The sequence below is a fragment of the Callithrix jacchus genome, chromosome 18 (assembly GCF_049354715.1).
Source record: "Callithrix jacchus isolate 240 chromosome 18, calJac240_pri, whole genome shotgun sequence".
Taxonomy (NCBI): Eukaryota; Metazoa; Chordata; class Mammalia; order Primates; family Cebidae; genus Callithrix; species Callithrix jacchus.
The window spans coordinates 9,729,793-9,757,792 of record NC_133519.1 but is presented as its reverse complement, the minus strand read 5'-3'; the positions used below and the strand labels follow the sequence as shown (position 1 = coordinate 9,757,792).

Genomic DNA, 28,000 nt, shown 5'->3' with positions numbered 1-28,000 from the left:
TTAAGGGGGCTTGTGATAATAGTTTACAAAGCAGTTTATGTTTTTCAAAGATACACAGTGCAAGCAAACAATGGTGCCCTTAAGGTGGCTTGTTAATCCTGTTTTCCATCAGGAGGTAGAACAAAGGCTTAGCTCCAGGGAAAATATGGGCAGGGGCCTCTTGTCCCTCTTAGGCATCTCAATTGCAGTAAGTTTATTGCTTACACAGAGACTGATGGGGACATGAAAGCAGACAGCACAAGGTCCTCATAAACCGCAGACCTTTGCTTTGCATTCTGTTTTTGCCTCAGTGACTCAGCCCGTGACCTTCGTCTCAGCTCAACAGCCCTCGAGAGGTGGGAGTGCAGATAGGTCCAGCAGCCAAGATGGGGCGAGTCACGCTAACTGTCTCAAGCCCTTGGCGTGAACACTGCACATACCTTGGCTTCCTGAGTAGCTGGAACTACAGGTGCATGTCATCATGTCTGGCTAATTTTTAAAGTCTTTTTTGTAGAGATCAGGTCTCACTACTCCTGGGCTCAAGTGATCCACCTGCCTTGGCCTCCCAAAGTGCTGGGATTATAGGATGGTGTGACTGTTAGAGTGGTGAGTGAATAAGCTTTCTCTTGTTTTCCAAATGCAATTTATCAGAAAATCATCTTGGCTCAAAATATCCAAGTATATCCAAAACATCCAACTATATCTCACCATCTCCACCACTGTTTCCCTGCTCCAAGCCTCTATGTCTCTTGGGTATTTGCAATGGCTTTTCAAATGGCCTCCTTGATTCTTCTTTCTCCCCTGTATTTTCCACAAAGCAGCTAGAATACACTTTTTGAAACATAAGTCAGATCATACCCTTCACATACTTCTCTCCAGTGGAAAACCCTCCAATGCCTTCATTTAAGGCCCACATTCACTCTCTGACCCTCTCTCACCACTGCCTCATTTGTTCTATTTCATCATCACCTCCTTGAATACATCAAGGCCTTTCTATCTTAGGATGTTTGCACTTGCTCTTTTCTCTTCTCAAAAGGCTCTTCCCTAGGTATTTGCATGACTGGCTTCCTAATGTGTTTTAAGCTTCTGCTCGGAAGTGACGTTATCAACTATATTGAGGTCTTCCCTGAACGTCTTAGGTAGGATAACAAGCCCCCCTCCTTTTCTCTCCTCACTTCTTGGTATTCCATATCTCAGAACTTAATTTTTTTTTCTTTTTCTTTTCCTTTTTTTTAAATGAGGTGGGTTTTCACCAGGATGGCCAGGCTGACCTCGAACTCATGACCTCAGGTGACCTGCCCACCTTGGCCTCCCAAAGTGCTATGATTGCTGGTGTGAATCACAGCGCCCGGCCCATAACTTAATTTTTTTCCATGTACCATCTGAATACTAATGTATTTATTCACTTGTTTATTCCTGAAGGAGACAGATATCCATTAACACGATCTTTTCCCCCCATACTTTAACTCCCTGCTGTCGAGGTGCATGGCTCCTCAATTAAAGGCTAATTTACCAGCTTCTGTTCTGGGCCAATGAGATGTGAATGGAAGTTGTATGGGTTACTTCTAGTTTGTACCCTAAAAGAGAATGGGTATATGTTGCCCTTGCCCTTTCACCCTCTCCACTGGTTGGGGTGCAGATGTGCTGGCAGGAATTGGAGAAACTGCCTTGGACCCAGAGGCAGAAGTCCTGTGATGAGGATGGCAGAACTGCCCTGTCAGCCCTGGACTGTTACATGAGGTAAATAAACTTGTATCTTATTCAAACCACTATTTTTAGAGATGTATTTGTTATAATAACTTAGACTACATCTGAGTAATACATCATTTGTCTCCCGTCCTGCCTCCTCAGAAGTCCTGTGAAGGTAGGTACTTTGTTTCATACACTGCTCTATCCCTCTTCTGTAGAACTATATCTGGAATACATTAGGCACTCAATATCTATGGGATTAATGATGGATTCAAGAAAGAAAAGTAATTGACTATGTGGGAAATGGGATTATGTTTATGACCGGTGGAGCTCCAAGAGTTGAATTTAAGAAGAAATGGCTCATGCCTGTAGTCCCAGCACTTTGGGAGGCTGAGGTGGGTGGATCAAGGAGGTCAAGAGATCAAGACCATCTTGGTCAACATGGTGAAACCCCATCTCTACTAAAAATACCAAAAATTAGCCAGGCATGGTGGCGTGTGCCTGTAATCCCAGCTACTCAGGAGGCTGAGGCAGGAGAATTGCCTGAACCCAGGAAGAGGAGGTTGCAGTGAGCTGAGATTGTGCCACTGCACTCCAGCCTGGGTAACAAGAGCAAAACTCCGTCTTAAAAAAAAAAAAAAGATTGAATTTGAAATCTTTTACCCTCCAGATTAGGGACAGCACAACACAGGATGAGGATTTGGGTGAAGTTTCAACTATGGAGGTCCACATACCTGTTTAGAAGCCTCAGAGTGTAAGTCATTGGGTCAAGGACCTTACCTAAGCTGACTCAGAAGCATTATGCAGGGCAGTATTGACATGAACTGCCGGGAATCTCCTAAAGGGTCAAGGATGATACATGAGTCACATTTGGAAGGAACCTGGAAAATGGACAATTACAGTCCCTTCACTTTATGCAAGACTTGAGACCCAAATCAGAGAAATCCCAGTGGTCCACGAACTTAGCTCTGGTAAGTCCCTGATAATTATTTAAATTATTTCAGGTTCAATATCACTGACTGCTATCACCATTTTCAAGGTTAATATAATCTAATCTGCCTTGGTTCTGCTAAGATCTCCCTGTTTTTTTTTTTTTTTTTTTGTCTGTTTTTTTTCCTCTAGAAAAAATAGAAAAGAGGTATCTCCCTATCTGGATGCAGAAGAGGTGGTAAAAAGAACACATAACATAGCTCTCACATGACCACATATCATGCTGGAGGCAGCTCAGACACAACTGAAGTTGGAGATTATTTTTAGGGTCAAGTTCAGAGCTGTATCTGCAATATCAACAACAGATATTTTAGCTCTTACCGTGTTGCCCATTTCTCCTCTTAGCTCTGTAACAGAGTAGTTCTTGCTGAGAAGGCGCTTTCCTGTAGCGGTGATGAACGTCCGCTTTGAGTCGAGCTTCCCCACGTAAGGACTGTATGATCTTGGAAAAGTTTCTTTACTTGTTTATGATAAATACACTCCCTTACAGCAAATTGATCCTCAAGTTATTCCTCTGTAAAGTGGGATAAATAATGCAAATTGTCTTCTAGGCATAATATAAAGAGTGAATGAGATACTCCAACCACTTGGTACAGTGGCTGGAATGTGGTATATATTTGATCAGTGCCGCTTTCATTATTGTTATGGTTAGGAAGACACTTGCAAGAGCACCGTTTTACTTCCAGAGCACATTCCATTTTCCAGCAAGTGGTGCTTTAATAGATTTCTAGTGACTTGAGAGTGACTTCCCTAAGCATCTTGCATTAAGGAAATGAGACCTCTTGTATTCTAAAAACATCATCCAATATGGCATTTTCACAATTTGCTTGTGGACATTTGTTATGTAGAATCTTCAAGTGTCTGCTATGTGGCCCGGTGGGAAAATAATAAATCAGGAAACAAAAAACTCTATAGTGTGTTACTAGTGCTCTATAAAGGCTGAGATGTTTTGCAAGTACCTTCTTCTATCAGATGATGCTTTCAATACTTCACATCAATACTTTCAGGAAAAAGTGAAATCATTTCGTTAAACACTTCTTTCATATTTCTGATGTTTTTAGTTGAAAATTCTTAACTTTGAGGATTTAACATAACAAGTCAAAGGAATAGAAATTATCTAGAAAACTATTAGCACAGAGACAAACATGTCTTACAGCCAAAAGAAGAGTATGCACATACTTTGGGAAATGTTTAAATAGAAATTTTAAAACGAGCCTGGTGGAGTCAGGTCGATGATTTCTGAGTTAATCATTTCTGCCTGTTAAATTGTTTCCAGCATTTTCTTTTCTTTTTCTTTTTCTTTTTTTTTTAGACAGAGTTTCACTGTTGTTACCCAGACTGGAGTGCAATGGCACGATCTCGGCTCATTGCAACCTCTGCCTTCTGGGTTCAAGCAATTCTCCTGCCTCAGCCTCCCGAGTAGCTGGGACTACAGGCACGCACCACCATGCCCAGCTAATTTTTGTATTTTTAGTAGAGACGGGGTTTCACCTTGTTGACCAGGATGGTCTCAATTTCTTGACATCGTGATCCACCTGCCTTGGCCTCCCAAAGTGCTGGGATTATAGGCGTGAGCCATTGCGCCCGACCTGTTTCCAGCATTTTCTAGCTGAAGTTACTCTTCTTGTCAACCGTTTAGCATCCAAAGTTTTCCCAAGAATACAAGGAAGATTTTTTCTCTTCAAACTACAGTCCAAAGAGTGGCAAACAAGGAAGATGACAGAGTCTGAAGACCTTAAGATTTCTTTTCTTTGGTCAAGAACTCATTACACAATGGGTGACACATTTTAGGTGGTCCTACTAAGAATAGACACGAGAAGCTAGAGTATCCCACTGTCAACCAATCCAAGGAAATTTTCTTTAGATGGCGAAAGCCAGAAACAGCAAAGCAGAAGCACTACTAGGGCTTTAAGGAGTTCCTTAGCATTTTTTTGGGGGATCCAAGCCTGGACACTGGTCCACTTTCCTAAGGATGGTAAAGAGGTAATACAGCTTCGGATTGGTTGGCTATGAGAGATACTGATCTAGGTACTGGAGCAGCACTAGGCGCAGAGAAGGAACATTTGGAGCAAAAAAAGAAGGCTATAGATCCGTGACATGAAGTCAGGAGCGAATGATCTCAGTTGCTTTACATGATCAAAGGGCAATAGCTGCAAATAGAGTCTTGCTCTGTCACCCAGGCTGGAGTGCAGTGGCATGATCTCGGCTCACTTCAATCTGCCTTCTGGGTACTGGGATGACAGGCACGTGCCACCATGCCTGGCTAAGTTTTGTATTTTCAGTAGAGACGAAGTTTCACCATATCGGTCAGGCTGATTTAGAACTTTTGACCTCCTGATTTGCCCACCTCAGCCTCCCAAAGTGCTGGGATTACAGGCATGAGCCACTGCACCTGGCCAATATTAGTGTTTTTAACACCCAGGAATAGAATATGCCTAAACATAAGAGCTTGATTTCCTCACATCTGCCTTGGCAATGATGTTTTGATTTTGCACAAGTCTGGTTTCTAGTTTGTAGGATTATCATTTTTCAATGCATTGAAGAAAAACACTTACTCCAGGAAGGAGTCTAAAACAGACTTCAGACATAGCACAGATATGGCCCTGGGCAAGGGTCATTTGGTGTTCTTAAGAAAATTCTAAATCCTAGAATGTGATTGTTAATATTACATGTCAACTTGATTGGATTGAAGGATGCCTACATATGTGTTGTTTCTGGGTGTGTCTGTGAGGGTGTTGCCAGGGGAAATTAACATTTGAGTCAGTGGATGGGAGAGGAAGGAAGACTCGCCCTCAGTGTGGGTTGGCACCATCCCATCAGCTGCCAGCATGGCCAGAACAAAGCAGCAGAAAGAAGGTATGATAAGCTAGCTTGCAGAGTCTTCTGGCTTTCATCTTTCTCCTGTGCTGGATGCTTCCATCCATTTCTTCTGCCTTTGGACATCAGTCTCTGGGTTCTTTGGTCTTTGGACCCTTGGACTTAACACCAGTGGTTTGCCTGGGGTTTCAGGCTTTCAGTCGCAGCTGTACTGTGGGCTTCCCTACTTGTGAGGGTTTTGGACTCACACTGAACCACAACTGGCTTCTTTCTTCCTCAGCTTGCAAACAGCCCACTGTGGGACTTTGCCTTGTGATCATCTGAGCCAATTCTCCTTAATAAACTCCCTTTAATAGATCTATATCTATTGGCATTCTATATCTATAGAAATAGATATGTCTCCCCTATTAGTTTGTCCCTCCGGAGAACCCTGACTAATACAAAGGGTTAAGTCTTAAACTACTTATAATTTCTCTCTGGAACCATATTTCATCTAGTTTGGAATGTTTACTTAAGACCCATATAATATATACAGAATAACGAGCAGGAGAAAGGTATGCTGATTAACTTGTATATGTGTCAGCCATAGGATTAGTTCCAGCAAAGGAACATACTTGCTTTTTTTTGGCTCCTTCAGTCTTCTCCCTGTTGCATTATGAAAATTTGATGATTTTGCTTATGTAAGTGTCTTTGTGGGATATTTTTCCTGGATCTTTTTAAGTGTTTGACCTCTGATTTTCGTAATAATTTTTCACATTCATATCACGGTATTAGGTAACAGAAATTATTCTTAAATAACGCCCGCCTACCCCCCGAAACAGCAAGTATGTATAGAGAAGACAGTTTTTGGATTAGCAGGAGAGTTAACCAAGGTAAAACTTGAATTCTGATCCTTACTCTGGAGAAAGAAAGGTAAGAAACTTTTTCATTTGTCTAAGAGAAGTTTATTTCATGGTGTTTATGATTGTGGAGATGTGTTTGTGGAGGAAAGTGGCATATTAGATAAATCTTTCTAAACTAGTATATGCAAATCGTTTATAGTGGGAAGGAGGGAATTCAAGTCTCAAAGATAAAAGCAAAGGGGAACAAAACTGTGACTATTCTTCCTGGCATGAGGAAATAATATGTGAATTACAAGCATGCTTGAGTAATGTAGATTGAGTTGATGGGCAGAAACGTGGCCCCTTACGGCACAGAGATGACAAAGTAAACATATTTGGCCCTCCTGGCAGGGTAGAAGTAGCATGTGTTCCCCAAATCATCTGGATATGCCACCGTATAGTGTATTAGTAAAGAGTGCAGGCTCCCGAGATGGACCACCTGATGTGTAACCTGGCTCTGCTCTTTATCAGTAGTATGTTTTTAAACTGTTCTCATCTTAAAACTGGCAATATAGTAATGCTTACTTCATAATGTTTTTATGAAGGATTATCGCTTAATGTTTCCTACTAATAAACAATTCAATAAATATTAGTTGATGGTCGTAGGGAAGTCTTGTCAAGTGCTATGCAAGTTTCCCATTTAATGCACAGGTGAAAAATAGCTGATTCAAGATTGTATACTGAAGATATGCTGCTTTCTTCTCATATTCCACCCCAGATTCCTAGAAATGATAAAAAATTGACAAAGATGGCAGATGGGGTAACAGTGAAGAGTGCCGAGGAGGACTTCTGCAGAAGACAAGACTGGACCAAAAAATGATCCCCACGTTTTGGAACCAGGAGACAAAAGTTAGTCTTGGGGCAGCTGACAGGATGACATTCAGGTACCACAGAAGGAACAGCTGGTAAGGCTTATTCATATCCACCCATCTCCTAGTTTGGTGACTGAAGTCTATTTTTAAAATGTATTTTCTAGAAACAGGGTTTTGCTTAATTACCCAGGCTGGAGTACAGTGGCATGATCTCAGCTCACTGCAGCCTCAACCTCCTGGGCTCAAGCTGTCCTCCCACATCAGCCTCCTGAGTAGCTGGGATCACAAGCATGCATCACCACACCCAGCTAATTTTTGTATTTCTTGTAGAAAAGGGGTTTCACCATTTTGCTGAGGCTGGTTTCGAACTCCTGGGCTAAAGGGATCCACCTACCTTGGCCTCCCAGTGTTGGGATTACAGGTGTGAACCACCATGCCTGGCCGGTGACTGACATCTTTGACCCCAGCAGTGAGTGAGCTCATTTGGTTGAAGGAGGCAGGAACATGTACAAGTAAATGAGCACTCCCACGCCTTAGACATTTAAAATTTGGTTATTGATATAAAAAATTCAACAAGAGATAAGTCCAGAACAGGACAGATGTAGCCGAGAGAAAAGAAATAAGCTGAAAGACTGTGCTATTGTGAAATAGATATTTGGTTTTCAACCCCATTTCCTGACATACAACTCCTAAAATCCTTAGAAACACCAAAGTGATGTCTTTTTGTATGTTAACGAATTGGATGACGGCTGGCAGCCCCTTGGTAGCTTCAGGATGGGGGCTGGTCACCAGAAAGAGCAAGGGAGGATTAGAGAGTTGGGACTTTCAGCCCGCTCCAATTTCGGGGAAGGGAGAGGGACTGAAGGTTAAGCTGATCACTAATGGCCAATAGTTTAATCAGTGATGCCTATGTAATGGAGCTTCCATAAAGACCCTAAAGGGCAGGGTTTGGAGAGCTTCTGGAGAGCTGAACATGCAGGGGTTCGTGAAGGCCAGCACACCTGGGGCACAGAAGCTCCACACTCTTTCCCCCATGCTTTGCCTTACGCATCTTTTCATCTGTATTCTGTTATAAACTGGTAAACACAAGTGTTTCTCTGAGTTTCATGAGCTGCTCTAGCAAATTAATCCAATGCCAAGGAAAAAGCCATGGGAACCCCAGCCTGGAAATAGTTGGTCAGAAGTTCTGGAGGCCCAGACTTGCAACTGGCATTTGAAGTGGGGGGAGTCTTGTAGACTCAGCCCTCAGCCTGGGGGATCTCCAGATAAACAGTGTAAGAATTGAATTGGAGTACACCCAGCTGGTGTCCACTGCAGAACTGATTGCTTGCCTGCTGGGTGGAGACACTCCCCTCCACCTCCCCTCCATCCCTGACACCTTTGGTGACAGTCTACAATGCTGATTGTCGTGATGTGAAAGCACAGGAAACACAGTTTGAGTTTCTCCCTACTCACCATGATCAAGATAAGCCAGAAATTCCTCCACAAAGCCATATAAAAAGATGCATGCAGAGATGGAAGAAAAGCTAAATGATATGAAAAATAGATCCAGATGTTCCAAACTCATCTATAGAATGAGGAGTCAGAGAAGAGGGGGAGTTGAGAACATGTAAGAATCAGAGTTGCTGTTGTGCACGGCACAGTTCAGAGGACATCATTTGAACAGTAGTCTTCGCTAATGTGTAGTATACAATCACAGCCATGAGGAAATAAAGGAATAAATGGAGGATATTTCACAGAATCCAAATGCAGACCTACATCCTTAGCAAGGTCCTATTAAATCCTGAGCATACTGGATGAGAAGAAGCTCACTAGATTCACTGTGACAAAATGTGGGAACAAAGACATTTCTAAACACATTCAGAGAAAATGCTTATGAAGAAATGGAAGTCAAATTTACATACAATTTCTCATTTGATCTCCACTGGATATAAGAAGACACGATCACGCCTATAATCCCAGCACTTTGGGAGGCCAAGGCGGGTGGATCATGAGGTCAAGAGATGGAGACCATCCTGGTCAACATGGTGAAACCCCGTCTCTACTACAAATACAAAAATTAGCTGGGCATGGTGGCGCATGCCTGTTATCTGAGCTACTCAGGAGGCTGAGGGAGGAGAATTGCCTGAACCCAGGAGGCAGAGGTTGTGGTGAGCCGAGATTGCGCCATTGCACTCCAGCCTGGGTAACGAGCGAAACTCCGTCTCAGAAAACAAAAAAAGACACGAAACATTTTTTAACATCTAGGGAAAAGAATTTTGAATTCAGTTAAACTATCATTTTAGTGTGGGTGACTTTTCAGACTCTCTGAAATAATTATTAGAATTGTATTCCAGCAAGAATTAAAAAAAGATCATAAGGGAAGATGTGAGACAACAGAAGCAAAGGTGGTCATGTATTTGGTAAAAGATACTGCTAAATGAAGTGAATTTAGATTCTAAAAAATTAAAAAGAAAACCTGGAATTCAAATTCCAGGTGATATAGAAGGGAGGTAGGGAGGGCAAGAGTGAAGAGAAGTAAATCAAATTAAGATTGATTTTATAAATAGGGTGTAGATGTTATTATAGAAGTTAGAAAATGTGGGCTTACATGATGGGTTACACCTGTAATCCTGGCACTTCGGGAGGCTGAGGCAGGAGGATCACTTGAAGCTAGGAGTTCAAGATCAGCCTGGCAACAAAGCAAGACCGCTGTCTCTACAAAAAGTAAAAATACTTGCACGCACCTGTAGTCCCAGCCACTTAGGAGGCTGAAGAAGGATTGCTTGAGCAGTATTACTGAGCAATGTTATAAGTCAACAACCACAGTGATGAGTTTAATATGCCTTTCTTAGGAATTGACCGATCCAGTCGACTGAAACTTATAGAGGTTATGGATGATTTGAAGAACACAGTTAATAAGATTAATCATAACTGTAATTATGCCTATACTTATATTCAAAATAAAAAAGTTACGTAATTTTAAATTCACATGGAATATTGACAAAAAATTGACCATAAGTGACATGGCAAATTAAGTCTCAACAAGTGTTGAAAAGATGAAACGATATAGGGACTAGGGCATAGTTAACTGATTATAAAACAACAAGATAAACATGCTCTCCTTAATTTGTACTCTTAGGAAAAAGCACATGGGTGAAAGGGGATGTCAGAATAAAAATCATACACTCTTTAGAAATAATAACACTATAATTCAACCCTGGATTTCACAAGCTTTGGTCTCAATAAGCTAGAATTCAAACCTTAGCCCTATATTTAAATACCTTCTTGAATCGCCATTTCTTCTTCCAATTATCTGATGGCAAATAATATTTTAAAACTTATGTGAAGCAGTCAGGAGAAAATTCATAGCCTTAAAATGTATTTAAGGGAAAATAATTGGTGGGCAGCTTGCCTTGGCCTCCCAATTACTGCCTCAGGAGCTGGAGACCAGCCTGGACAACATGGCAGGACCCTGTGTCTGCAACGGATACAAAAATTAGCTGGATGTGGTGGTGCATCCCTCTAGTTCCAGCCACCAGGGAGGCTGAGGCAGGAGGATCATTGAGCCTGGAAGGCGGAGGTTAGTGAGTTGAGATTGTGCCACGGCCCTCCAGCCTGGGCGACAGACAGAGAAGTAAGTTTTTAACTCAAAAGCCAATAAAGGAACATAACAAAAACTTGTGGAAATTAGAAGGAATAAATTAAGATGAAAGCATAGTCAATGAAACAGATCATATCTTCCTATTCCACCAAAATGGGATTTATAAAACCAAAGGTCGTTCTCTGAAAAGAAAATTAGAGTTAATCCTTCTGTAAGCTTAATATTGAAAAAGCACATAAGTTATATTAGAGTATATTAAAATGATGTGTATTTGTGATATGTATTTGCAAACATAGACAAAATGCTGACTTTTCCATACAAATTACTAAAATTGATCCCAGAAAAGAATACCTGAATAAAGAATAACTATAAGAAAAACAAAAAAAATCAGATATAAATATCCTTAAAAGTAGCACCAAGGCTAGGTGCAGTAGCTCACGCCTGTATCCCAGCACTTTGGGAGACAGGTGGGTGGATCCCTTGAGGTCAGGAGTTCAAGACCAGCTTAGCCAACATGGCAAAACCCTGTCTCTACTAAAAATACAAAAATTAACTGGGCGTGGTGGTGTGTGCCTGTAATCCCAACCACTCGGGAGACTGAGGCAGGAGAATCACTTGAACCTGGGAGGTGGAGGATGCAGTGAGCTGAGATCGCGCCACTGCACTCCAGCCTGGGTGACACAGAGAGACTCCATCTCAAAAAAAGCCCACAGAGCTTTATCAAACACTGAGGAAAGAATATATTATACAAATTGATCAAAATAATAGAATGGCATTAAAAGTCACCCTATTGACTGTGAGGCAATGACAGCAACAGATACTATGAAGGCTAAATGAAATAATCCATGAAAGGTAAATAGGTATTTGGTAAATTAAAATAATAAAGTCTATTATTATGTGCCACGATATAGATTTCACTGTGGAATGAAAGGATAAGAAATTGGGATAAGAAACTGCAATTCAAAGAGCGACTTGAGTGCAGGACCAAGATTTTAATTCAGCCATATCCTGAAATTTTACAAGCTGTAGTCACAATAAACTAGGATTCAAGGTAGAAAATGATTTTTTTTTTTTTTGAGACAGAATCTCATTCTGACACGAGGCTAGAGTGCAGTAGTGCAATCTTGGCTCATTGCAACCTCTGCCTCCCAGGTTCAAGCGATTCTTCTGCCTCAGCCTCCCGAGTATCTGGGACTACAGGTGCGCACCACCATGCCCAGCTAATTTTTGTATTTTTAGTAGAGACAGGGTTTCACCATGTTGGCCAGGATGCTCTTGATCTCTTGACCTTGTGATCCACCCACCTTGGCCTCCCAAAGTGCTGGGATTACAGGCGTGAGCCACTGTGCCTGGCCTGAAAATGATTATTTTCTAAAATAAAGATGGTACTTTATAAACCTATGTCAATGCCCATTTCTCCCCTTCAAGGTCTTTTTCTGCCCTTCCATAAGAAGCGGGCCTTGAAGTCACACAGCCAGGCTCCAGAGGACTGCTTTTTCCCTGGATACCATGCCATTGCTTCCTCAAAACTAAATGATCTTCTCAGAGAATACCACATTTGGGGAATTTCACGCACTTCTCCAGAATCCCTAAACAAATTATTTCTAGTCTTCCTTAGAGATTTTCTTTCTCCATTAACTCCCATATTATGTCTGGGAAATTTTTACTTTAACATATGCTCCTTCTCCCCAATTTATTCTTTTTTTTTAATCTTTTCTAAGTTGTAAGGAGTGGCATGTGCTTAGTGTGATAGGGAGAAAACGGGAAGGCAGAAAAATGAGCTGCCTACTTTTTGGAAGTTTTGACTCCACATTTAGAAACAAAACAGGAAGTGGAGAATGAAGGGGCAGGACACAAACCATTGTATTGTTCCCATGTTCCCGCCAGTGTGCAGTGACAAAATCTATACCTGAAAGCCCTTATGCAAGGCCAGATTTTCACATCACTAGCTCTTCGTGTGTGTGACATCCCACTTTCCACTGCCAAGCTTCACACAGGTGTATATTAAGGTCTTTCTGTTTTATACTAGTATAGCTATGAGACTGGTAATAACCACCTTTTACTTTTTATTTTTTTTGAGACAGGGTTTCCCTCTGCTGCACGGGCTCAAGTGCAGTGGTGCGATCTTGGCTCACTATGCCTCCTGGCTCAAGCAATCCTCCTACCTCAGCCTCCAGAGTAGGTGGGACTACAGGCGCGTGCCACTGGCTAATATTTGTATTTTTTTTTAGAGATAGGGTTTTGCCATGTTGCCCAGGCTGGTCTCCAACACCGCCTTAAGCATCCGCCTGCATCCACCTCCCAAAGTGCTAGGATTTCTCATATTCCCTACATCTAATCAAGAAGTAGCTTTGTTGACACTTCTGCAAAACATCTTCCAAATGTGACCACTCCCAATAGCTCCGCTGCCACCGTGTTAGTCCGGGCTGCCACTGCCTCTCACCTACATTCCTAACTGGTCTCCTTGCTCCTACAAGGAGCTCGCCACAGCCCAGAGGCTCTGTCCCAACTAAGCTTGGTGGCAGTGAGGACTGTCAGTCCCCTCCCAGCCAGCTGTCAGCTATGCCTCCAATTCTGTCTGGTTCTCAGGGCTGGAATCGCTGGGCAGGTCTGCCTAATCCTTGGCCTTCCTACGAGAAAATTCCTAAAACCTGAAGGCATTTAGCCAGGAAAGACCCAGAATGGACCCAACTATTCCTGTTTTACCCAAACCGGTTGGTCCACTTTGGGGATTAATTCTCAGGCTAGGAACCTCTGAGTGTTCTGAAACGGGACTGAGCTCTTACAGAAGCTCTTGTCCTAGAATGAATTTAGAGGTCTCCATACCGAGCCCGGACGATGAGGAACGACTCCTAACTGACCCATCCCCACAAGCTAATGCCTGTTCTGCTCCACCTGTCCACTCTGGGAAGTCCTAGGATTGAAGGATGGGCCCAGGACCCTCACATGTGAAGCCGCCGCACAGGTGAAGCCTGGGTAGGTCCCAGGGCGAAGAAAGACATTCTCTCAACCTCGCCCCAAAGGTCCGACCCACCCTCCTCCCCTTCAGCTGCATCAGATCCCTCCAGGGCCTCCTTGTCAGTCCTGGAATCTTTCATCCGTGATAGAATAGGCCGTGGAGCTTGTGGGTGAAGCTCGGCTGTTCCCGAGTCCCCGCGGGGTGGCCCCTGAGGAGCCCGGGGCCTTCCAAGCCGCGGGCTTGCTGACCCCGCCAAGCCAGCTCCCCTCCTGCTTCTGACAGTGAGGGCGCGGCAGGGAGGTCCTCCGAGTTGGCCGGGGAGGCGGGGGACTTCACGCACTCCCCCACCCCGCTCCCTGCCGCCGCCGCTTCCGGGTGCTCTAGCGGCGGGCCGAGAAGCTGGGGCGCCCGCTGGGAGTCCAGTGTCGTCCTCCTGTTTCCTGTCATCTCCCAGTCCCCGTCTCCCGGGAGGCTCGGCCCGGCGCACCACAGACAGGCCTGAGCTCGGCGGCGGCTGCAACCTCCACAGGCAGGCGCCAGGAGGCGCCGCGCCGGGCCGGCCCGATGGAGGGGTCGGAGGGACTCGGCGACCAGCCGGGGGAGGCCGCAGACTACGGAACTTCCATCCTGCCGCCGGGTTCTCACACCTGCCGGCCCCGAGGAAACAATGACGTGGAGATTTTGGGCGGCCGCCCGAGTCGGGTGCTCCTCCTCCTACTCGGGCGAATGGGACACGAACGGCCCACCCCTCGCTCTCTTCCATCCGCCTGCCGCCGACCTTCGCTCTTGCAGGCTCCAGGATTGCAAATAATTTCTCGCTGGGTTTTGGCGGGGGCGGAGCTGCGGAGAAGCGCGCGCCCGACAGCTTTCCGGGTAGCTGGGTTCCGGGCGCGGGCTGCGGCGGCTCCCCGAGGCGGGCGGAGGCTGCAATGTGCACAGGCGGCCACAGGGTGGCGCCAGCGGCCCGCCGTGGGACACGCTCAGGCGATGCCCCACCCGTCGTTTACCGATCAAACCAAACAATCTGGAATCAAGTTGCTATGTGTGTCATTCTTCTCCTGTTTTTCCCCTAACCTTTTAGTAGAGTCATTTACATGTTTCAGTTTTTGTCCCAGCTGTGTTATAGAGTGGAAGGAAAATATTTTGTCTCCAAACTACAGCCAAAGTGTGAGAGCAGCATATCCTGAAGCCAGTTCGTAATCAGCCGGAAAATCAGGAAGGTAAAGCAAGTCTCGAGGCAAGATCTGGACTCGATGATATCGCCGCTTCTCCCCATTCGAAGTTTCTCCTTGCAGTGCTACGCTTGGAGATTTGGACTAACTGTTAGAAAGGATTTTTTTCTGCCTTCCTACAGGGCAGGGGCCTGGGACTGGCAGCATTTCTAGCGTCTCTAGAAATAGAAGGGTTATGAGAAAGACCCAAAGGAGGGGGCAAGAATAACACACCCAGTTCTCATCATGGGTTACCCCCTTGTATGCCCAGAACACGTATGGAGGCATTGTCTTTTAGTAGAGTCAGAGAAAAGCATGAACTAGCTATCCCGAACGCAGAGGCGAGAGCTCTGTCGGCGTCACAGTCCCTTAGGAGTCATCTGTAAGCTCTATTTCCTTCCTTATCATCTATACTATTCCCTCTTGTCTCCCTGAAATCTACCCACTCCTGGCTGTGTGTCTCTCTGTCTCCCTCTCTCATTCTGTCTCTTTCTCTGCCCTAATCTCCTGTGCACACACTCACCTTTTTACCTTGTTCTGAGAAACAAACTACCATTGTTCAAACTACGCAATAAGATAATCAGTCAGGCTAGACTTGACTTGGTTTCACCTCATTTCAAGTCATCTCTGATGACCAAATTTCCAGATGTAACCCGGTTGAAGTCAGTTCGTTTATTTCCTTTAATTAATTATTATATTCCGTGAGACCTACAGTTCTGGTGGTGGTGAACTTTTGGACGATTGTGAGCAGTGCTCATGGGGAGGAAGTGGGCAGGGGACCGTCCAGACCGATGGCCACCCACGAGCTGCTGCTACTTGGCCTCCCGGAGCGCCTTCCGGTACACCCTGTCCCGCGGCTGTTTTTCTTGTTCCTGACGCTTCAGGGCTTTTTCTAAATGTCTGTGTTTTTGCAGGTCAGAAGTTACCTTCTTCTCATGACCGGAATCCAAAGGGATTTCTAAATTCCACTTTTTCTGTCTTTTCAGTTCTTTACATATTGTCACGTAGAGAACAGTGTCCACTAAAAACATAATTCCCACTACCATATAGAAAAGGACATGAAACCAGACAGGAGTTGGTGACTGGGGGACTGAAACAGAAAAAGACAAAGAGAAGAGATACTATTTAGAGACTGAGTTATGTTTGGAGGGGAAGGTTGGCTGAGACCTGATGTACCTGTGTCCAGGGAGGCACTGGTCATTCCAGGGAGTGGGAAGGAACTGGTGGTAGCTCTAACCGGCTATATGGTGTATGGACGGGGACAGGCTCCTTGGAAGAGCTTAATTGCCAAGCGCCGTCAGTGGACTTACTCCGTAGTTTCAGAGACAACTGCTATCTCTGTGCCATTTAATACTTGAAATGAATTTGGGCTGAGGAGTGACTTTTTTTCCCCACAGAGAGCCTTTATTGTGGAGCTGACAATCCCTCTGCCTCAGTTAGATAGAGATACGCGGGGAGGTGCTGATTTGCAGCTTACAAAATCCCTGTCTTAGAATCCACCTTGTGAGCTCCCTGAAGCAAGGACTCTACTGGAAGGTCTTTATATCCCCAGACCTGTGACAACAGATAGGAGGAACTGGATAAATTGTTGGTGAGAGGGAGGGAGGCGGGGAAGGGAGGGGTCAGTGGGTGGGGGAAAGAGTGGTAGGGAGGGGAAAAGAAAATAAGGAAGGAGAAGAAAAGAAGGATAGAGGAGAAAATGAAGGAAAGAAATGGAGGAAGGAAAGGCAAAGGAAAAAGAAAATGACAGGAAAGGAAATTTGATAAAGTTTGTGAGAAGAGTGATGTTCTGGTTAAGGATGGAAAGGCCTGCTGGGGCTTTTCCTGAATAGACTTTCCCCTCCATGAAACCCTCGAACAAAGTTCAGTCCCATGGGAGAGAAGGGAGCCCCTTGGACAAACCCCAGTCCCACGGGAGAGAAGGGAGCCCCTTGGACAAACCCCAGTCCCACGGGAGAGAAGGGAGCCCCTTGGACAAACCCCAGTCCCACGGGAGAGAAGGGAGCCCCTTGGACAAACCCCAGTCCCACGGGAGAGAAGGGAGCCCCTTGGACAAACCCCAGTCCCACGGGAGAGAAGGGAGCCCCTTTTCCCGTGCCAGTGGCTTCCCGTCATTTTCACTCACCAAGCACTTGCAGCTCCAACTCAGGGCTGCGCTTAAGGAGATTTCCGTCTTCTGTGGCGGCCTCGCACCAGTAAAACCCTGAGTCTTCTCTTCTAGCAGCTGATATTTGGTATTCAGAGGATGTGTTCCTGCCTTGCAGGGTCTTGCTGCTCATGTAGAAGGCGAAGGAAAGCTGCAAACCAGGCCTCTGCAGGATCAACTTTGTTTCACAGCTCAGGGTGACTAGATTCCCCTCTAGGAGCGGGGATGTCACAGACGCACTCAGCACTGGAGCTGGAAATAGCTCTAAAGAGAAAGTTGATGGGGACAGGGTGTCTGTTTAGCAGCCAGGTCCTTTTCACAAGACATGCCCTTTACCCCCTGGGGAAAGCTGGCCCTGGGAAATGCATCCATAAGGCATAACCTTTCTTACTTCTGGTGCAGAGCCATTCTTGAGGTGTCTTAATAGACATAATTAGGGTTGCCAGCTTGCTCAGTCCTACTGAGAATACCCCTACACCAGGGGTCCCCAATCTTTTTGGTCCTAAGGATGGGTTTTGTGGAAGACAATTTTTCCACAGCCAGAAGGTGGGGTGGGGATGGTTCTGGAAGGAAACTGCTCTGCTTCAGATCATCAGGCATGCGCAGTTCACAATAGTGTTCGTGTTCTTATGAGAATCTAATTGCCACCACTGATCTGACAGGTGTGGGAGCTCAAGGGTAATGGTGCCTCAAGAGGAAGCTCACCTGCTGGGCGGCCCAGTTCCTAACAGGCCACGGATGGATAAGGGTCGGGAACCCTGCGTGACATGGCCCACCCTTCCCCGAGTGGCCATGTCATCTGGTAGCCCTTTGGGCAGTGGTCAACTAGGAGTGAACCCTGAGTCCCACGCTTGTCATTTCAGTGACTCATTACTTGTGTTCCTGACTTGAAAAGATAATATGGGACAGTAATTTCCCACAGGAATGAACTTTTTTTTCTCAGAAAGAAAAACGTTGCTAGTGATTGTATTAAGAGGAAAGGCAGCCGTGAAAGAGTCAGAAAAAGGCCATCTGCAAACCGGAACAGAGGGAGCTGCTTAGCTTGCAGGTGCTTAGGAGGAAGTGGCACCACAGAGGCTGCATTGTCCCTGACAGGTAGATGGACAGTATAACCCAGTTCCTAATGTTTTCTGGGTTTCTATTTCTATGAAGCTTTCATGAGATTCCATGGCATTATTTTCTTATAACTCTCCTAGCTACCTACAGTGAGTCTCTCTATTCCTTACAACCGAAATAAGATGAATGAAATTAATCTCCATTGTGCCCTGACTTTGACATTAGCTCCTGGGATACTGATGGGGGCTGCAGGACACTGGAAAGAGTGATGGACTGGGACGCAGAGACCTCAGTTTTGGTTCCATCCCAGCCACTGGTCATGGTGAGGCCTTTAGTTAGGCAGTTGACTTCTCTGGAGCTCAGTTTCTTCGCTTGTAAATGAAAGTGAGGAGTTTAGATTATTTGTGATGGTCCCTCAGAGGGAGGGACTATCAGTTCTATGGCTATTCTGATACAATACCTTTCACAGTGACAGACACTCCTGCTGATGTGTAGCGATGCCTTCCCTTGCCTGAGCAATGGTAGATTCCGTTGTGACTTATGTTGGTGTTCAGAATGGTGAGATCAGAGTTCCGGTGGAAAGACCTGAAGGCTTTGCCATTTTGATAGTAAAACACATTGTACACCAGCTTATCCTTCCATGCATGACACCTCAATGTCAGAGGCTCTCCTTCCATGAAGACTCTGCTGGAGACCTGGAGTAGTAGCCAGTCTGAAAAATGTGAATTCACAATGTCTGCAAACTGTGGAGGAGGTACAAGGAAGCCCGAGTTTGGCTGCGGGGCTTTCTGTCTTTTCTCCTTGAAACATCCAACCTCAGAGCTCTGCTAAATCTCAGGCCTATATCCAGTTCCTCAAATATCTTTAGCTTTGGTGGAAATAAAAGCAATCTTTACTGGCAACTGTGCATGCAGCCCTTTCTTATCTTCCCTTTCCAGATCTCAGAGGTTGGTTGAAACAAAAACAGTTTGTACAGCATGGTAGACAGAATTCTAAAACGATCGAAATGACTCACTCCCTTGTGTAATCCCATTGAATGTGGGTAAAACCTGTGACTTGCTTCTAGGCAACAGAATATGACAAAGATGTTGGGATGTTACTCTCGGGATTGCTACATTGTGTAAGACTCTATCTTAGCAGACTGGATGAAGAAAGTCTCCTCCTGACCTTGAAGAGGTAAGCTGCCATGCTAGGAGAGGGCCACAAGGGAAGGGCCTCTAGGACCTGAGAGTGGCCCCACATTGACAGGCAGCAAGAGAGCAGGAACCTCAGTACTATAACCACAAAGAACTGAATTCTGCCAGTGACCTTTGAGCCTGGAAGAGCTTCAAAAGAAACACAGCAAAGTCAACACCCTGACTGCAGCCTTGGAAGAGCCTCAGCAGGGCACTCAGCCAAGCTGTCATGGCAGTCCTGACCCATGGAAGCCGGAAGATCATACATGTATGTTGTTGTAAGCTGCTAAAATTGTTTCATGGCAATAGAAAACAAATACACTTCACCTCCTGCCAAATTTGTTAATAGGACCAGTCATCCTAAGACAAACACACGGAAGGGCAAACATCAGATATAAACATCCTACTACATTGATAGGACTACTCACATATTAATGACATCATTTGCAAACCAAGCTCCAAGTCAATGGGTTCTTCCTTTTGACATACACCTCTATGCATAACCAAAAACGCTTCACCTACTTCTCCAGAGGGAGTTGGTTTGGCTACATAAAAATGGGGTTCTTAGGAGACCAAGGAGGAGAAGAGAAAATAATGCTTTTCCCTCTCCAGAACTTATCTAAGAATGGAAGGCAGGTGTTTCTATGCTGTATGTAGCATGAATTTTACAGTCATGGATACTGACATAATGCTTCCAAATATAATTAATTCTCTTCCCTCCCTTATTCCCACCCACAGCCAGAAGGTGCTGGACGGTTGCAGGGCCTGAACACTGACGTCTTTACGTATCCAAAGGAGTGGGACAGTGTAACCACCTCCATCGGAAACCGTCAAACACTAGTAACTGTAGAAAATATTTGAATGACACAATTAATAGACTTGATTTTGTGGATGCTATACTTTAGAAAGAAAATTCATATGCTTTCTAAACACATGCAATGTAAGAAAAATTAAGTGTGAACTAGGCCACAAAGCGTTTTTCAACAAGTACTAATGAACCGATACTATATTTAACACAAACTGTAGCCAAAGGGCCATGACATTAGAAATCAATAACAAAGAACTGCCCCCCAAAAATCTTCTGAATAATTCATGAATAAAAAATGTCTAATGGAAATTTTAAAACTTTTTTTCTTTTTTTTTTGAGACGGAGTTTCGCTCTTGTTACCCAGGCTGGAGTGCAATGGCGCGATCTCGGCTCACCGCAACCTCCACCTCCTGGGTTCAGGCAATTCTCCTGCCTCAGCCTCCTGAGTAGCTGGGACTACAGGCACGCACCACCATGCCCAGCTAGTTTTTTTGTATTTTTAGTAGAGACGGGGTTTCACCATGTTGACCAGGATGGTCTTGATCTCTTGACCTCGTGATCCACCCACCTCGGCCTCCCAAAGTGCTGGGATTACAGGCTTGAGCCACCGGGAAATTTAAAAACTTTTACCCTTAAGTGGTAACGGGAGTATTACAAATCAAAACTCATGAGATGCAGCTTTCAGCAGACATGACTAATTTCCTGCTCAACAACGTTCGCCCATCTTCACGCCCTTGGAGATCGGGGACACTCGTTTTCAGCCATCTGATTAGGATTCAGGCCCACCAACCAGCTGCATTTTTTTGGTCTTAGCATACACAGATTAAATCGAAATGCCTACGGGTCAGTGAGCTGCAACTGAATCTCCCACTGCGGACTGTGGCAACATATTTTAAAATAGGGCCTGACAGCACCGACCCCAAATTTTGGTGTATTGTACTATAGTCAAATTAAGTCTTGTTCAGGCAGGTGATGAACAATGAGAACACATGGACACAGGGAGGGGAGGACTACACACTGGGGTCTATTGGGCGGGATAGGGGAGGGACAGCGGGGGGGGGGAGCTGGGGAGGGATACCCTGGGGAGAAATGCCAGATGTGGGTGAAGGGGAGGAAGGCAGCAAAACACACTGCCACATGTGTACCTATGCAACTATCTTGCACGTTCTGCACATGTACCCCCAAACCTAAAATGCAATAAAAAAAAAAAGAAAACAGAACTCTAATATGATAGTGAAAAGACAAGCCACAGAATGGAGCATATATTTAAGACCCTTGAAAAAGGACTTACATGCAGATATCCGGAATATATAAATAACTCTTATAAGTCAATAAGAAAAAGACAATGGAAAAATTGTCAAAAAGACCTCACAAAAGAGGATACCCAACATGTGAATGGTCAATATCATAGTCATTAGGGAAATGCTTAACTTGCATTTATATATCCAAAGGAGTGGGGAATTGTAACATACCTCCATCAGAAACTGTCAAATACTAGTAATGGTAGGAAATAGTTGAAAAATGTAAAAAAAAAAAGGTCCACAGTCATAAGAGATCAAAACCAGAAATGATCCAAAAGTCCCTCAGTAGAACGGGAAAATATGAAATATACATAAATAAGAACAAATAACTTCAGTTTACACAGTTCACAATCATCCTGTTGAGAAAAAGAAACCAGACACAGAAGAGCCCGTCCTGTCCCGCACTGTAGCCTTTTATATGAAGTTCAAAACAGGCTGAAAACCTACGGTGCTGGAGGTCAGTGTCGGGCGTGGACTCGACATGGGCAGGAAGGAGCTTCTGGGGCGCCAGAAATGTTCTATTTCTTGATCTGGATGCTGTTTACTTTGCAAAAATTTACTGAGGCGTACACTTACGGCTAGTCGTACATAGGTTATATTTCAATGAAGATTCACATTAAAACGTAATGTGAAAAAGATATGATTCTCAATAAGTCACTGATGCTGGCTGTCCTAGAGTTCGTGTAGAGGCAAAGAAAATGGCCTCTTCCCAGCCCTAGTCCTTTTGTTGTCACTTGAACCGTGAAACACTTCGGCTTGAACTACACAAAGTGTCTTGTTGAAACGGCTCTGTCAGAGGTTGCAGTGAGCCAAGATCGTGCCACTGCATTCCAGCCTGGGCGATGGAGTGAGACTCTGACTCAAAAAAGAAAAGGAAAGAAAAAACAGCTCTGTCAGCTTCCCTCACCTATCCATCCTAAGAATTTATTCACAGAGACCTAAGGGACACGTGAAGAACATCAAGTCTCGCCTCAGACATTCAAACAGTTTCAACTCATTTCCTCTAATAGCAACCATGTCTGCATGAAGGTAATTTTGCCTCCAGTGTGGACTAACTTTTGCATTCTCACTTTCAGAGAAGTTTCAACTCATGACTTCTGAATAACTAAATAGTACATTTGGTTATTTTTCTTGCATATTGAATGAAGCATTTTTTTTCCTGAGAATATTGTGGTCTCCATCTCTCAACAAACAGAAACTCCTTACAGGTTTAAGTGGGTGGAGGGTTTTTCTGCTTCTATTTATTAAAATATGACAATAATTCCATGTTCCGAATATTATCTTAGAGATATATTATGAAATGTGCCCCCAGAGGGTGTGTATAAAGATGTTTACTGCAGCAGTGCTTGTAAAATAAAAAGAATGGAAAAGTCTTATAAATTTGCTAATAGGCAGAATGGTTAGATTACTTCTGGTACAGCTGCGCAGCAGACATTTTAAAGTAGATTTCTATTAATATAAATAGGCCTCTGAGATATTTTACGTGATAAAAGTAAGATGTAGGACAATACATAGAAAGTATTCTACCAACCACAGTTTTAAAACTACACACACACAGTAGCAGTTGTTTTTCTGTGGAAGGTGACTGCAGACCTAGGGTTTTGGGGTGGGAGGCAGATCATTCATTGTTCCTCATTGCCCATTTCTTTGAATTATTATTATTTACTATGTGCAAGCTTACATTTGGAGCAATGATACAACCTCAGGGCCTCAGTCTTACTCTAGACATCCTACTTAGAGCTGGCCCAGCTGAATTACTGTCGGTAAACAGTTCAAGGACCCTGCTGTGATGTTTGAGTATACTGATTTAATTTCACCTGGTAGGTACAGAGAGCTGAGGCCTGCGCTAAGATAAATCAACACACATACATCTGGCGTCCAGAAAGGAGAGAATACAGAGGAAGACCTGTGGTCTCCAGCCCTCCTGGTCCCAGTCATACTTACCTCTGTGGACTTCCAGCTGTACGGGGTCACTTAGCACTGAGAGACCTGTCTGGCACCTGTATTCACCACTGTCGTTGACACCGGCAGAGATGATGCTGTAGCTGGGGATCGAGGTCTGAGTGGCTGTACCGTTGAGAAACCACTGTGTGGCGCTGTTCCCAGGCACATGGGGCCCCATGCACTGTAATGTTACGGTTTCCTCTTGGAACACTCTGACCCATGGAGGCTGCAAAGTGATCACTGCCTTTGTGGGGCCTACTTGGAGATTAAAAGAAGAAAAAGATCAAGTGGAGTAAAAGGGAGGGTGCTGGGCAACCGGTAAGGCTTTTTGTGGATAGCACAAGGGAAAATACATATCTAGATTTATTTGAAAAACAGGCGAGTGGAAACCTACAAAAGCCAGCCTTTACGAGTGTTCAACTCCTGCTGCAGAGACTTCTGCTCGTGTTATTAAATCCTCATCTGGGTGTTGGGAATTTGGGACTCCTGAGGATTAAATTACTGATAGGTTTTTCTGTTGGGAGCAATGAAGCAGGGTTTTAGACTTGGACAAGCTGTTTTCCTTATCCTCTGAGTTACAGCGCAGGCCAGCAGCTTCTGCACGGGAAACGGAGGTTGAAACTCCTCTCTTTGAAACGTTCAGTACCTGCCTGGCTCTTTCTGAGGAGAAAAAAACCCACTCATCTTTCTTGTAAAGGAGACTGGTTTCCCAACATCCCGTTGGGAAACCCAGCAGACTACTGCAGTGTTTGTGCAATTCTGTCCCTTTCCTGCTATTATATATACATTTAGGCATTTTATTTAGAGGAAAGAGCTCATTCAGAAAACTTTTGAAAGAGAGCTTAAAAATCACGGTTCTTATGAATATCATACCCTGAATATGGGCGATTTTACATGATTTGTAAATCTTTCTCCTTTTTCTGCTTTCCCTATATGCTCTTCTTCAGGTTAATAGGACATGTCCTTTGGAAGTAGGAAAGTGGCATGAAGCAGAGTCGGAGATCACTCACCCACTTGCCCATCAACTGGAACTGCAAGAGATCAGAGAATAAAGATACCAGTTGGTCCAGGGAAAATGATGAGGAAGAGGGAATCTAGGAGACAGAATTAATGTAGACTCAGGGATCAGCTTAGGTCTTCTGAGTTTCTATCTCCCTTTCTCAAAATTAAGTACTAACAGAACTGAACAAGCTTCAGATGGTTACCAATGAAACGTTACTGTGGTGCTTCCAGCCTTAAGGCTACCTCAGGGCCTCCCTTCCCATCCTTTTGATAAAATAAGCTCTAATAAACCATGGAGACACAGATACAGTTGTCTCCATACTCACGAGTTCTACCCAAAGTTACCAAAGCAAGACAAAACTCTTGACTTCCCACAGCCACAGCCTGTACCCTTCTAACCATTCGCTCAGAGCCCAACTTACCCCAAAGGAGCAGAACTGTCAAGAACCACATGTTATCTTCAAGCTGGTGGGAGCAGTGAAATCTGTAACATGCAAGATATTGAAGAGGTTTTGCTGGGGCTCCGGAGCCAAAGCAGAAAAGAGGAAGGAAATTGCCTCTTCTGAACATTTTCATCATGTTCCTTTTTTGAGAAATACGTCTTGAATTCACGAAACATGCTTTCCCCAATTCTCGTACCTCTTAGCTCATCTCTCCCAGTTTGAAGCTCTGACTTTTAGGTTATGAACTTTCAGAATTCAGGGAAAAGGCTGAAGCTTTATTGACATTCTATCTGATTATCTTTTCCTTCTGCCATTTCTGTTTCTTAGGGTTAGAATATGGCAAAACCTCACCTTTAAAAATTGGTTCAATGCCTGGGTAATGCCACCAAATGATCATTTGAATCCAGAAGTTTCTATATCAGCCTCTATGAGGCCATGGGAAAAGTTACTCATCTATGAGAATTGCCCTAATACAAACCAAACCACCCTCTGCTCCTCTGGGGAACACAGACAGGATCAATCTCCCATTTTTGTTAAAAAAGAAAACAAACTCTCTTCCTGAAAGACGTCATGAATTTGGAGTGTTTATTTTGGTTAAATCCAAGGAAATTAAATGATTAATGTGGATGCTATAGAGGAAAAAAATAACTCACATACATGGATAGGAATATCCTCAAGAAGAGAGTTTCAGAGGACGAGTGGGGAGGTCTGTGCCAGTAGACTGAGGTGATTCTGAGACAGGCTTGTAACCCGATAGAAAGACTGTGGTAATAAGAGAGAGCTAAACAGAAAGTGGGAGTGCAGAGAGACTTGGGTGGCAACCTTACTGGCAGAGAGTGAACAGTGATGACAAATCCTGCTGTAGATTAACATTCGGGCCCCAGTTGCTCACCTCTCCCTGAGTCTACACTCTCTCCACAGCCTCACAAATGCACCTCTCTCACTCTTGCCTGTGGCTCATCCCGCAACTTTCATTGGCCAGTGAAATATGAATGGAAACGACACGGTGCTAATTTCAAACTTAGCACTTAGGAAGGAAGCTTCACACATTATCTCTCAGCCTCTTGTTCTCCTGCGACTGCCGAGACAGGATCTGGTTTTAGCTAGTCAGCCACAGTACGAAGCAGAACTGCCCTGGACGTTGTAGCTTGACGTGCAGCTGCCTCGCCTGCCCTGCAAACTTGTGAGTGAGAACCAAACGCTTACCATTATATGCCACTGAGATTTTAAGATCGTTACACAAACAATAGCTGACTGACGCAAATGAAAAGCAAGGAAGAGAGGCTGGGAAGCATCAGAGTGCTCTGAAGAGATGAGAGAAGCCTCAGTTTGTTGAAATTATGTTCAAAGCCTGTATTTGTAATTATTTTACTATTTTGTCTCCAAAGTTTTCAACTGTATGCATGTACCATAACTTATTTCATCAACTTCTGTGCATGAACATGGAGGTTATTTTTAATCTTTTACTGGATGATCAGTAAAAAAGACTTTACTACCATTGATAGTCCTGCGCCTACCTTTAAACATTTGACTTACTGCTTCCTGTGAGCATGTTCCTGGAATCAGCAGTGCTTGCTCAAAGGAAACGTACATTTTTTATTCAGAGAAGATGCTATTAGATGGTCTGTGATCATTGTCCTCATCGCTGCATAAATTTTAGAGTGCTTATTACATGCCAGACAAATGCGCTTGATGCACGTTTTCTTATTTAAGCCTCACAGTAATCTGTGAGGAGACAACACCATCTGCATTTTACAAATAATACATCTAGTGAAAGAGATCAGTAATTTGTCCAAGTAATTCTTCTGTAAAAAGAAGCAGCAGGATTCAAAACCAGACGGTTTGATTTCCTTTACGTACTCACCAAGGGAGTAGAACAGTGCTCACCCCGTCCCTTACAATGCCTGCTTTGTAGGAAAACAGCTACTTCTTTGAAAAATAAGTGAAATCATTTCATTGATCAAGATAATATGAGGGAGTTAGCAATGTTGTGTACAGGAATGTAAGATCTATAACCTGCAGGATAAATGACTTTCTTTTTTCCTAATAAGTATCTGTTGCTTCCAAATGTTGAGGAAATAGCCGTGGATGGAGGTTTAAATTCACGTAAGAAGAGCTAGAAACATGGAGCAAACATAGTAATGAATGCAGAGTAGTTTTCTAGCATTTGATGGACGATGAAAATCATGCTCTGTTCTCGCTTATTATTATTATTTTTTCTATTTTCTTGTCTTGGGTATGTCTTTAGCTCTGTTCTCACTTATAAGCGGAGCTGAGTGATGAGAATGTGGACACATGGTGGGGGAACAACACTCTGCAGCCTGCCGGGTGGGGTGAGGGCAGGGAGAGTATCAGGAAGAACAGCTAATAAATGCTGGGCTTAATACCTAGGTGATGGCCTGATCCGTGCAGCAAATCACCATGGCACACGTTTACCTACATAACAAACCTGCACATCCGCACATGAACCCTGGAACCTAAAATAAAATTTGATGGAAAAAAATCATGATGCTTACAAGAACCATTAGGAGAATTTACATCCATATATGACATTTGTATTTCCATATGCTGATCATTTTTTATGCATATATTGTTATTTTCTCTTTTATTTATACTGATACTTTTATAATGCCATCATACTCATAGGCTTCATTTTCTAAAAAAATCACTTTACAGGCCAGGTGCGGTGGCTCATGCCTGTAATCCCAGCACTTTGGGAGGCCAAGGCAGGTGGATCACCAGGTCAAGAGATTGAGACCATCCTGGCCAACATGGTGAAACCCAGTCTCTACTAAAAATACAAGAAATTAGCTGGGCGTGGTGGCATATGCCTGTAATCCCAGGTACTTGGGAGGCTGAGACAGGAGAATCGCTTGAACCCAGGAGGCAGAGGTTTCAGTGAGCCGAGAATGTGCCATTGCACTCCAGCCTAAGCAACTAGAGGGAAAGTCTGTCTCAAAAAAAAAAAAAAAAATCAAATTAGCTGGGCATAGTGGTGCGTGTCTGTAATCCCAGCTACTTGGGAGACTGAGGCAGGAGAATTGCCTGAACCCAGGAGGCAGAGGTTGCGGTGAGCTGAGATTGCACCATTGCACTCCAGCCTGGGTAATAAGAGCGAAACTTTGTTTCAAAAAAAAAAAAAATCACTTTACAAAAATACAATTTTCTCAAGGGTAGATGCAAAGTCTTATTTGCCGATTTTAA

At 44.1% G+C, this 28,000-nt stretch overlaps 2 protein-coding genes across 6 annotated transcripts; one reads left to right on the top strand and one right to left on the bottom strand.

The window, feature by feature from the left end:
- The first annotated feature begins 1,618 nt into the window (after positions 1–1,618).
- LOC128930170 (uncharacterized) lies at positions 1,619–15,040 on the top strand. Its single transcript, XM_078356049.1, is given in 7 exon segments — positions 1,619–1,719; positions 1,831–1,843; positions 14,095–14,210; positions 14,212–14,315; positions 14,318–14,543; positions 14,545–14,591; positions 14,594–15,040. Coding segments are annotated over 7 exon segments (924 nt in total). The 3' UTR covers positions 14,911–15,040.
- Positions 15,041–15,578: 538 nt separating this feature from the next.
- Positions 15,579–24,856, bottom strand: FCGR1A (Fc gamma receptor Ia). 5 transcript variants are annotated; one of them, XM_035280192.3, is made up of 6 exons: positions 24,776–24,856; positions 24,362–24,445; positions 23,352–23,606; positions 18,584–18,835; positions 17,047–17,331; positions 15,579–16,011 (listed from the first exon to the last, which is right to left on the bottom strand). In XM_035280192.3, the coding sequence occupies exons 3-6, from the start codon at positions 23,527–23,529 to the stop codon at positions 15,734–15,736; spliced, it is 993 nt and encodes a 330-aa protein (XP_035136083.3). In that variant the 5' UTR covers positions 23,530–23,606; positions 24,362–24,445; positions 24,776–24,856; the 3' UTR covers positions 15,579–15,733. The 5 variants fall into 5 exon arrangements, with proteins under 5 accessions (XP_035136083.3, XP_035136084.3, XP_017821712.4 ...); XM_035280193.3 differs by having other exon boundaries at positions 23,352–23,609; positions 24,225–24,382; XM_017966223.4 differs by having other exon boundaries at positions 24,225–24,382.
- Positions 24,857–28,000: the final 3,144 nt, after the last annotated feature.